This window comes from Phacochoerus africanus, chromosome 15 (genome assembly GCF_016906955.1).
Source record: "Phacochoerus africanus isolate WHEZ1 chromosome 15, ROS_Pafr_v1, whole genome shotgun sequence".
Taxonomy (NCBI): Eukaryota; Metazoa; Chordata; class Mammalia; order Artiodactyla; family Suidae; genus Phacochoerus; species Phacochoerus africanus.
This window is the reverse complement of record NC_062558.1, coordinates 9487480-9499895: the sequence shown is the minus strand read 5'-3', so window position 1 is coordinate 9499895 and position 12416 is coordinate 9487480. Positions and strand designations below refer to the sequence as shown.

Below are 12416 nucleotides of genomic sequence, written 5' to 3'. Positions count from 1 at the left end.
ATAAACAAGTAGGAAGACTTCCAGTCCCTTAAAATATAGACAAATCATCAGTTCCATTTCTGAGTACCCAGTGTGTTGGTTCCATAAAAAAATCTTCGAAAAAAGAAAAACAGAGCTGGGAGTGCCCCTGTCCTCCAGCTGAGTCTAGTGCCCACCACCCTCACAAAGCAGGTAAATCCCAGAAGGACCTGGACACATACCCAATCAACAGGGGACACAGTTGGCCAATATCATAAAAGTTCAGGGAACACAAGAAAGGAACATCCTAGAGTAGTTACAACCCAGGATGATGGGGGGCTTTACAGATAACAACAGTAACAAACATCAGAGCAGCCCACATTTATCCAGCCTGGGCTTTGTAATAGACACTATGCTAATGCATCATCTCATTGAATTCTCTTCAAAATATAGAGTCTATTATTGCAGATGACAGAAAAAAGAGAGGCACTGGATGGATTACATTATCTGTCCAAAGTCAAAACCCTAGTATGTGTAGAAAGTGGGATTTGAAACGTAATCTCTAACATCTAAGTGTTTTTAACCACTCTTTTTATATCGAAATTCCTTAAGTGCAAAGGAGAGTAAGAAGGCCAGATGGTGCTGGGGAGAAGCGGGGATAACATGAGCCAGGAAGGGAGTGAATGCGTTGGCTTGGGGGCAGGTGGTGGGGGGAGAGAGTGAAAAGGACCACCCGGCTGGAGACAGATGTACCTGGTGTTCTCAGATGTCCATTACAGGCATAATGTATTTTTATTGTTATTTTTAGGTGTTTTTTTTTTTTTTTTTAAGGGCTGCAGGTACAGCTTATGGAAGTTCCCAGGCTAGGTGTTGGATCAGAGCTGCAGCTGCCGGTCTACACCACAGCCACAGCAACACCAGATCCAAGCCACATCTGCAACCTACACCACAGCTCACAGCAACACCGGATCCTTAACCCGCTGAGTGGGGCCAGGGATCGAACCCACGTCCTCATTGAAAACTAGTTGGGTTTGTTACCACTGAGCCATAGTGGGATCTCCTGGCACAAGGCATTTTAAAATGTAAAGTGGACCTTGAGCTGTTTTTCCCTTCTTCTTTAAATGACTGCTTTGAAGCCATATTTAGAGGTGTTAACACTTTTGTTCAAGTTCAGCAATTCGAACACTGGGCAGAATGCCACCACTCTGTCCGTCTCCCCCTCTCCTCCATATGCTCTGTTCTCGAGGGACGAGCTCGCCAAGAAAACATGGACATTTGTCTCACATCAGATAAACAAATGTCAGCAGTGGCTGGTGTAAACTCCCTGGACCCCACCAAGAGCCATTCATGGTGGCGACCGTGGTGATGCTGAGCCTTCTCGATTGGTCTGTAAGGGCAGCAGAAGCCTGTTTTTCTCCATCACTAAATAATGCACCAACGTGAAGTTCTGTTTCAGAAATACTCACAGTTTTTCCAGAAGGACCTTGTATTGTTCATCTCCTCTGCCCCCTTCAACCTCTTGGTCCAGCTTTGTGATCAACTCATTCTCAAACTGAAAGCACAGTCAGAATTTCATGGGAGAATGCCACATTCTTGGAAGTGGACGTGAAAGACATCCAGCCAACCTTTCTAGATTTGGCCCAACCCCTTTACCGAATTGTGAACAATTTCCAACACACATATCATCCACGAATAGTGCACCAAGGCCCTAGCAACACTTTCTAAAGCAGCCTCATGTTACTCTCTCCTTTGCTTTATATTTATAGAAAAAAAATAACCCCAAACATTATTTTCCTATCCCAACCAGGCATATAAAAATAACTTAATGATTCGAATTTTCCATTTTATTTTTGGTTCTTGTCGAAGTCTGAACAATGGGATTGTTTTGCAGCTCTTCATGGCTGCAAACCTTCCTTTCAATATTAATATGCTGCAGAGATAAAGAAATTGAAGCATGGGAGAAATATATCAGGCAAACTAAGGTCTCAAAACGAGACACTTTTTATCAATAACCTAGTGAGGAAAAAAAAAAAAACAGAAACAAAAACTAGAGATTGCTGCATCATAAGCTCAATCCACTGCAATACTTGCAAGAGGTGGGCTTAAAATGCATGAAGTCGGAGTTCCCGTTGTGGCTCAGTGGTTAACAAGTCTGACTAGCATCCATGAGGACGCAGGTTCGATCCCTGGCCTTGCTCACTTGGTTAGGTATCCGTGAGCTGTGGTGTAGGCTGCAGACCTGGCTCAGGTTCTCTGTTGCCGTGGCGGTGTCGTAGGCCAGTGGGTACAACTCCAATTTAACTCCTAGTCTGGGAACCTCCATATGCCGCGGGTGCGGCCCTAAAAAGCTACAAAACAAAAAAATCACAATAAAATGCATGAAGTCAAATTTTAATTATCCAGAGGTAAGAGTGCTTTTGGAAACACATTCATCAGAAAGACTGTTTCTAGAGCCTTGGTGGAGTATCTGATTCTATGTCCAATTGCTTCACAAAGTAAAATGTAAAAGAAGTTTTAGGTAAACTTTGATTTGCCTTATTTAAGCTCCTGCTTCTCTACAGAAAGAAAATAAATATGAGTTGACTCGACATGCATTAGTAAAATTACAGGTCCACCACTTCTTACCATATGGAAATTGCCGTTTCCACTGAAATTGAACTCACACTGCATCATATCAAAGAAAATGGGGATGGTGGCTTTCCGGAGCTCTACTTCAGGGGTCAGTGTGACCTCCAGAATGGGACCCACCATGGATGGGATGAATTTGATTTTGTGGGGACCTGAAATGAAAGTGAGTGAGGTTATGAAGAGTAAAAAACTCACGAGAAGTTAAGTGTTATGATCAACCTCCACAGGGCCCATCAGAAAAGACAAAGTTTAACGTAACCAGAAGTCAGTGACTACTCCTGGAGAGAATGGAAATTGGTGCAGCCACTATGGAAAACAGTATGGAAAACTGAAAAAGAGAGTTGCCATATGATCCAGTAATCCCCCTCCTGGGCATATACCCAGACAAAACCATAATTTAAAGACATACATGCACTCCTATGTTCAAAGCAGCACTATTTACAGTAGACAAGACATGGAAACAGCCTAAATGTCCACTGACAGATGAATTGGCAAAAAAGATGTGGTGTGTGTCAACACACACCACATGCACACACACAATGGAATACTACTTAGCCATAAAAAGAATGAAATTAAGCCATTCGCAGCAACATGGATACCTAGAGATTATCATACTAAGCAAAGTTAGTCAGAATAGAAAGACAGTTCCTGTTGTGGTGCAGCTGAAACGAACCCACCTAGTATCTATGAAGACACAGATTCCATCCCTGGCCCTGCTCAGTGGGTTATAAGGGTCCCGTGTTGCTGAGACCTATGGTGTAGGCTGCAAACACAGCTCAGATCTGGCATTGCTGTGGCTGTGGTGTAGGCCAGCAGCCGTAGCTCTGATTCGACCCCTAGCCTGGGAACTTCCACATGCTGCATCTGCAGCCCCTCAAATAAATAAACTAATTAATTAAGACAGGAGTTCCCACTGTGGTTCAGCAGGTTAAGAACCAGACATAGTGTCCATGAGGATGCAGGTTCAGATCTAGCATTGCTGCAAGCTGTGACCTAGGCTGCAGATGTGGTTCAGATCCCACATTGCCATTGCTGTGGCTGTGGTGTAGGCTGGCAGCTACAGCTCCTATTTAACCCTAGTCTGGGAATTTGCACAGGTGTGGCCATAAACAGAAAGAAAGAAAGAAAAAAAAAATATATATATATAAAGAAAAAAGTGAGTGACTAAATGCTATATTTTGATATGTGGATGTCGTACAAGACCCACAAGTCAACTTGCACCTCCAGATACACAGACAAATAAACCTCTGGGTTCTTGGAATTTACTAAAATGGAAAGAATTCATGGTGAGGTCCGTGTCTCACAGGAGTCGTGTGGGTTATACACTCACCCAGGTTATACCACATGTCCCGGATCCTAAAGCCGATTTCCTTTCTCATGTCCCCATATCTAGGAAGAAGATCATAAACCAGGAGAAAGATTTGCTGTGAACACGAGTACACATACCACAGTGATGAGGGGAGTAAAAATAGCCTGTGTCCCTCTAGGTCACAATTAAGTTACGTTTTGAGGCAAAATCAGATTAAGAGATGTAGTTAATACCTCAACAGTCCCCCCAAAAAACAGCTACACAGAGGTAGAGATGCTTTCACAGCAGGAGGAGGGCCCAGGTTAAATGCTGGAAATCACCGAGAAGATGAGATGGACAACCTTACGGAAGGGAGAAGAGTGAGAAATACTCTGGTTGCTCTTAAGCAAAGAAATAAAACGTAACAGACACTCAAGAAAAGGAAGATGGATGAGGTATGTCTTACATGGTACGTGGCCGATGTCTAACAAACACACTGCCTTTGTGTATTTATACCTGAGCAACTCTTATCCACACCAGCATGACCCTCAAAGCACTCCCGTGGGGAGGCGCCAAACATCCATTCTCAATGGAGCTGACGGTGTCCCCAAATGTGTGAAAACTGGGCCAAGGGGGCTAAGAAAAAACTTCCTGTTTTTATATATAAAGTACAGACATACACTTGGTATAAAACAGATACATGGTATACCTGTGATGTTAACATTTCATGGGAGCGTGTTATTAGAAAAACATTTTCTAAAAAGGTTCCTTATGGGAGTTGACCACAGAGGGGAGAAAAAGTAGAGAAATATTGATCTAGACAGTGGTTCTAGGGTGGAGGTTAATCAGAGTCACCTGGAAATCTCTTAAAGAATCCAAATGCCTGGGGCTCCCCACACCGTACACGATGTCAGAGGCTGGGGGCTTGGAAAATGGAAACAGGATGGGTCAAAAGTAGGTATTGCAAATGTTCCTGGGGAATTCAGATATGGACCTCTGACGCATCCTGCCAGCATGGTTCAACATTCTCTGCTCAAGCTACTACTGTAGAAAATATTTCTTTCATATGCCTGCTTTGGACATGCCTTCAGAAGCCAGTATAAAAATTTCATTTCAAAAAATTTGTCTTACTATTCCATTTTAACAAAAGTACCTAACCTAATTTTCCTATGAACATTTTACAAGCAGATATGGTCCATGTCTAGCATTTAATACACAACAAATGATAAAATATTGCTTATTAATAGTACTCTCAATGCTTTCATTGAAAATAAGAGAAGTTTTGAAAAAAAATTCATTCACATCCCACTAACCTTAATGTAAATGTTTTTACTTCCTAAGGTTTATCTTGGCCCACATGCATATATATTTTCAAACGTATTGTACTTATAGTCACACTTCGGCCAAAGGACCAAAATGAGAATCATTAATCCTAACTAGCTATTTTATCAGACTTGATGTCAACTCATTTTACTTATGGCAATTTAACCAAAATCAAATCAATCCTTGAATGAAGTTATGTCATTTAAGATACTCTAAAGAATAAGATTAAGGTATCCATTTTAAAAATCAAATATCTCTTGATACTCATCCCACAGGGGAATCTACACAAGAGGTTTTACTTTTATCTTTGAAAGTGCAGTCAAAATTTCAATCTCTTAGCCACCAATCTTAGTGTTTTAGGGAGGAGTTGGAGGGATGCTAAATAACTAGCTGAGAATCCTAGGCCTGCCAGCATTGGAACAGAACTAAAATTCCACAGCCTTTAAATGCTAAATTTCTCAAGTTCTTTTTAACTACATAGCCTTTGAGTTTCCAGGATCTTAATGAAATCTGAAATAGAACTAAATGAAGGCAATGAAAAATCTGCCTTAAATCTCTCATCACTCGTGCACACAGGTCCATTTTAAATTTTAAGCCAGGAATTTGGATAGAATTTTTAGGTGATATGCAAGTCTTGGCTTCTCTGCTGAAGTAACTGAGCCTGAGAGGTAGATCAGTGGTGCCAAAGGAGTCTGCTTTGTGAAGCATGAGTGAGAATGAGACACTATGCCTGCAATTTGGATAAGGTGCCAGCAGATGGCAGCTGTTCTTGGAGGACTGGCTGATCTCAATGCCTCTCTGCAGTCTATAAAATGCAATGGTTGACAGGAAGATGAAGCGGGCCCTGAAAAGAGATGTGAATCTGGGGAAATCTGAAGTCTATTAAATAATTAAGACCTATCTCACTAATGACATGGGTAGCCAATGAAGAGTAGTTTCTAGGTTATCAAAAACCTGCCCTAAGTAGAAATGAAAGAATTGCCTTCCCACTCATAAGCAAGTTTAAGAGGACACTTACTTTTTCACGATTTTGTTGCGCTTGGCTTGTGAGAAGGTTTCAAGCTGAAGGGACTCATGGGTGAGAAATGCTACTGCCAAATGGAAGTAATTGTTCCAGAGCTGTTTAAAATTAATTGTGTGGGTGAAAAGAAATGGAAAATGACATTAATAAGGGTCATAATGAAACAGTGCCACATGGTAGAAATTCACTCGCCAGAAACTAAGGAAAAGAAAAACAAAATCAAATCCACTAGACTTCTTTTTCTTTCTTGTGTTTCAATTATTCAGCCCTGAAAGTTTTAATACTTGATTAATATCAAGCTTTTTAAAAAAAAATCCAAAGTATTATATGTCTTTACTCTTGGGATAAAGGAAAATTGCTGCCAAGAAGTGTACCTTTTTATAGTAGTTTGGCGAAATGTATCCAAAGTCCTAATGTTCTGCCAAACCTTTGAATCAGTAAATACTTTAGGACTTTTTCCAGGCAAAATAAAAATGGGTATTTTTTTAAAAAATATTTGAAACAAGGGAGGCCCTCAAAGTGCCAGAAAAAAACTGTTCTTAAGAATTTGCTTAAATAAATCATGATCCAGTCATACAATGGACTGTATTCAGCCATTTAAACAGTTGGAAAATATTTATTATTATTGAAAAATCATAGAAAAAGTGAATAAAGTAGATTAACAGGTTACTAAAGAACTGTACAGCTCAATTCCATTTTGGCATATGTATATGTGTGTGTATACCATTTGGCATATAGGTATATGTGTGTACATATGTGGCACATATATACATTGCATATGTGTAGATGCATGACATGAATGTATATGTATGTGCATGTGTATGACATATACATAAATCTATATATGCACCATTTTGATAAATACACACATCCATATATAAACACACACATTACATACACACACATAAAGGTGCATATGTATATGCAATATGTATATATAACCTCCTCTGCTGTGACTCTTCACTTTAAAAGTTCCAAAGATACAGGAGTTCCTACTGTGGTGCAGGAGGTTAAGGATCTGGTGTTGCCAGATGTGGCGAAGGTCATAGCTGTGGATTGGATTCAATTTCTGGCCTGGGAACTTTCATATGCCGCAGGTGCAGCCAAAAAAACAAAAGTTCCAAAGATACACACATGGCAAAAGCATATCACCAACACGATGTATGCTGAAGTGGAAGCAGGACCTTGCCTGCCTTCACCAGGGCCCAGAATAGTGCCCTTGTGCTTTCTAGTATTTGTTGGATGAATGAATGAATGACGATGGAGCTAGTGGTCATCTGTTTTGCAGTTACTTTGGACTTTCAAACAGGTATGTGTACAAACGGCTTCTTAGACACTAAACCATTGGTAAGGCATCGTGTGCCTACTTGCAATAGCATGTGTGTATCTGTGCTTTTGTGTTATAATAAAGTCTGAGGCGCTGTTTCCTCAAATGAAACTGTTGTCTTGCTTTGGCTGAGAACTCAAGGAACTTGTAGGTGAGCTGCGTGCTTACCTGAAGTTCAAAGCTTGCCTGATCCATGAAGAATTTTGTGAGAACCTCAGCAAACTGGTTTATGGCACGGAGGAAAACTCTGGGGGAGGAAAAACACACTGATAAAGAAGACTACATCATGCTCTTTGAAACATTCTCCTTCTTTGTTAAAAACCAAAGCCAACGAACCTGGGACTTGGCAACCTAAGACCTTTAGATCTATCAAGGTCCTTAGAGACCAACAATAGCACAGTCTACAGAGAAGGTCACTGAAAGTCAGTTTCTAGAACTATTAGCACCCCTCAAGGCTGCATCACAATTTATCCAGTTGAAGGGACACTGAGAACTGGGGTTCTTAAGCCTCAGAACTGGACTCTTTTTGCTCCATTGTGATGTCTGTTTTAAAGCCTATGACTTTGGTTGTATTTCTTTCTTTCTTTCTTTCTTTTTTTTTTGTCTTTTTGCTATTTCTTTGGGCCGCTCCCACGGCATATGGAGTTTCCCAGGCTAGGGGTCTAATCGGAGCTGTAGCTGCCAGCCTACGCCAGAGCCACAGCAACGCGGGATCTTGAGCCGTGTCTTCAACCTACACCACAGCTCACGGCAACACAGGATCCTTAACCCACTGAGCAAGGCCAGGGATCGAACCCGCAACCTCCTGGTTCCTAGTCAGATTTGTTAACCACTGCGCCATGACGGGAACTCCTTAAAGCCTATGACTTTGGATGCAATTGTTTCTCTAATCTGTACACAGCTGGGAAGGGTTTTTCTAATCAGGTATGAGGACCACATAGAGTTAATAATAATGCTTATCCTAATGATTGGCTTTATTTAGCTCTTTAAAAATCCTGAATCTCTTCTAATACAGTATCTGTATTCAGTTCATTTCACTTTGTTTCAACGAGTCTTTGTCATGGACCAGGAACTGCAAAGCACTGGCTTAGGTTTTGCCTTCAAAGAGATGGTTCCTCGTCTTAAGAAGTCCACAACTTGGTGGGGTTCATTTGCAACCTGTAAATCAGACCATGACCCAACAAAGAATATGGAAAATTCTGAAAGGCGGAATCAAAGAATCATGGGAAATCAAAAGGAGAGAAGATGGCACCCAGGTCAGAAAGGCTTCCTTTGGAGATGGCATCTGAGAAGGACCTTAAGGAATGGGTGGCATATTGATGGCCAGAGATGATGGGGCAGGCACTGCAAGTGGAAGCAGCAGCAGCATGAGGGGAGTCACCGAACATGTTCAGGGACTGGAAGAGGCCAGTATGGTGGGAAGGCACATTATATACAGAGGGAAAGAGTGGGAGAAAAGGCCAGAAAAGCAGGGTGAGCCAGGCTGCAGAGGCCTTGAGTATCAGGATGACCAAGGCCATGTGGAGCCACTGAAAGACGCCTTGCAGAACTGACACAGATGATCAACAAGAGAGCAATGAAGAGGTTATAGCAGAGAGAAGAGAAGAAAGCCTGCAGTAGCCTGTGTGAAATCAGGAACACAAGAACACCAAGACATGGAAGTAACCTAAGGGTCCATTGACAGAGGAATGGATAAAGAAGGTGTGGTGCACACATACAGTGGAATATTACTCAGTCATAAAAAAGAATGAAATAATGCCATCTGCGGAAACATGGATGGATCTAGAGATTGTCATACAAAGTGAAGCAAGTCATACAAAGACGAGTATCCTATTACATCATTTACATGTAGAATCTAATAAAAATGACACCAAAGAACTTATTTACAAAACAAAAACAGGCTCACAGATTTCAAAACCAAACTTATAGTTACCAAAGGGGAAAGGTGGGGGAGTGATAAATTAGGAAGCTGGGATTAATACACACTACTATATACAAAATACTAACTAACAAGGACCTACTGTCTAGCACAGGGAAATCTATTCAATATTCTGTAATAATCTGTATGGGAAAAGAATCTGAAAAAGAATCTGAAAAATATATGTGTATGTATAACTGATTCACTTTGCTGTACATAGGAAACTGACACAACATTGTACGTTAACTATACTCCAATAAAATTTTAAGAAATAAAAAATAATTTAAAAATAAAAAAAGAACATGAGTATATAAATCAAGAGCAGGGAAGTGAGAGGAATCTTATTTTACAGAGGTTGGACTTGAGGCAAAGAGATTTAACAATGCTTCGCAAGGGTCAGAAGGCTAGAGACTCAAGGGTTTGCATGCATCAGGCCCTGTGATGGATGGTCTTACCTGCTCTGCATCATATTCATGACCATCCAGTCTTTGGCATAAACATTCTTTCCAATTAGATCCTTAAACATGATAAAAGTTTCCATGAGGAAGTCCTGTAGAAAACAAAGGAGGAACTGTTGAGGGGAAACTGGGTTATACTTCTTAAGCCTTCCTTTCCCCCAGCACATGGACGTGAAAACACAAACACACGATGTCCCTAGTCCCATGATGACAGCCTGTCTTTTGAGTGAGGTTTTTACGGATAACAGAGCATTCTTACTGCTATCATATGACTTGACTTTTATATCATATAATCTGAAAAGGAAGACAGGATGAAAACACTGTCCACATTTATAAAATGATACAACTGAGACTGTGAAAAACTACATGGCTGGCTTTGGCTATTAGAACTAAGAAGCAGACAAGTTGGGAAGAGACCGTGGGGTTCTGGATCCCAAGTTTAAAGTCATAATATCTTTACAGTCCTCAGCTGCCAAATATTGTCAATAGATCTACGGCACTTCAAATGAATCCACCAACCACCTAAGAAAACGGATACTTTAAAGAAAAACTTTGCCTTTTAAAAAACAAATTACAATTAAGATGAAATAGCATGTTAGTTTCAGGTATACAACATGGTGATTCAATAGCTTTATACATTATGAAATGATCACCACAGTTAAACCCAGTTACCATCTGTCATCATATAAAGTTGTTACAATATTACTGACTTGATTCCCTATGCGTACATTACATTCCTGGGGCTTATTTACTTTACAGCTGGAAGTTAGGCTCTCTTAAACTCTTCACCTCTTTCCTCTGTCTCTCCATCCTCCTTCCCTCTGGCAACCACCACTTCATTCTCTGTATCTGAGTCTGAGAAAACTGATAGTTCTAATAATTCTGAGTCCACTTCTCCTTTATTATTGTTAGAACAGAACACAAATGCTATAAATAAGCAGCAGAGTCATGACTCTTCCTATTCCAGGAATGGTACCCTGTGCAGCCTGGGAGAAGTATCTTAAATAGTCCTTAAAAAGAAAATCTATCAGTGGATCGTGATAGCTGTAATAACAAATAACAAAGCTAAGTAGAGGAAAAAGAGCTCTTCTACGTGAAAGGGGGCTAGAAGGAAAAAGTAATTCAGAAATAGAACAACTGCACTAAAAAGTTTTAAAGCTAAAAAGTTCGGAATGCTTCGTAATTTATTGGTTAAATTTAGACATTTTCCACTTGGATTCCTGAAATGAAAATTCAGCGCAATTTCTCTGGCACTAAACCGTGCAGTTCTAGCTTACTAATGACACCAAGTATAGAAAGAACACGGTGCTTGGGAGGCCCTGGGTTCTATTTCTAACAATATTCCTCTGAGACACTGGTCATGTTGGTTAACCAGTGCACTCTGCATGCCAAAGAGCAGAGGAACGGGAGCAATTCCCGCTCCGTCTATGCTCTCCCTGAAATCTTCCTTCTGGTTCAACAGAGAGTCAAGCTTTCTATCTTCCACCAAGAACAGTTCACAAGTCTTTCAATTTTTCAATCATACATTTGACGTGCCTCCATTATTTATTAACTATCAACTTTTTCCTTCAAATCAACCAGAGTTCGTGGTTTGCGAAGCAAGGATGTAGATGCCAGTTATCTGCTTCTGATGCTGACTCTACGCATTCCTTGGTGCTCCCCAGGAACTGTCAACAGTGACGGCCTAATAAAGGCAGTTAGTTCACAGATAACCTCAGGCCTCTTCTTATCTAACCACTTCCCAAAGTCTTTCAAGGGATTTGTTCAGAAAGCAGCAGCAGGAGAGAAAGAACAGTCTACTGGCGGTTGAAAGGCCTAGCTGTGCCCTGCAGTTCTGCCACTGATGACTAGAGTTCCCTCATGGGAATAATAATCCTCTTTTAATTAGATGATACAGGACGAAGAGCTCAGCATTGTTCTGGAAAAGAGACGTTAAACCTGTTTTTTGTGTTTGTTTGGTTTTTTTGCCTACTTAATGGAGCCAAATTGTTACGATGTTAATTTTTTTTTTTTTTTTTTTTGCTCCGCCTGTGGTTTGGGGAAGTTCCTGGGCCAGGGATCGAACCTGTACCACAGCAGTGACAATGCTAGATCTTTAACCCGCTGCACCATGAGTGAACTCCAAGAGTTTGAATTTAGTACAATTTTCTTTAATCTACCTGCTTTCAGAGGAAATTTGAAAAAAGTCACTATTTTATATTAATTTTATCTTACCTGGTAATAAGAGTATAATAACATATTATATATAATTATATTATTATTATTATAAACAATCGGTTCTCATAAGTATTAACACACGCCAGGCACAAAACGAGGCATTCTTCATATGACCATTCATCAATACTCACATTAACACACACCTCCATTTCCCACCCCAGGTTAAGTAGCATCTTATAGATGGAGCCACTGAGGTTTCCTGAGGTGAAACAGCTTGCCCAAAATATTGCAGAGGAAAGCAGAAGAGCCAGAATTCAAACTCAGATCCGGGTATTCGA

The 12416-nt window shown here is 40.6% G+C and overlaps 1 protein-coding gene across 2 annotated transcripts in view; it reads right to left on the bottom strand.

Annotated features, from left to right (window-relative positions):
- The window catches only part of DOCK5 (dedicator of cytokinesis 5), a 238865-nt gene that overhangs the window by 49403 nt on the left and 177046 nt on the right, over positions 1–12416 (bottom strand). For both annotated transcript variants that reach the window (XM_047762590.1, XM_047762591.1), the window contains 6 exons: positions 9919–10013; positions 7714–7792; positions 6216–6316; positions 3917–3975; positions 2584–2738; positions 1425–1510 (listed from right to left, as the gene is read on the bottom strand). In XM_047762590.1, the coding sequence (XP_047618546.1) occupies positions 1425–1510; positions 2584–2738; positions 3917–3975; positions 6216–6316; positions 7714–7792; positions 9919–10013 (575 nt within the window). The remainder of the gene's footprint in view (positions 1–1424; positions 1511–2583; positions 2739–3916; positions 3976–6215; positions 6317–7713; positions 7793–9918; positions 10014–12416) is intronic.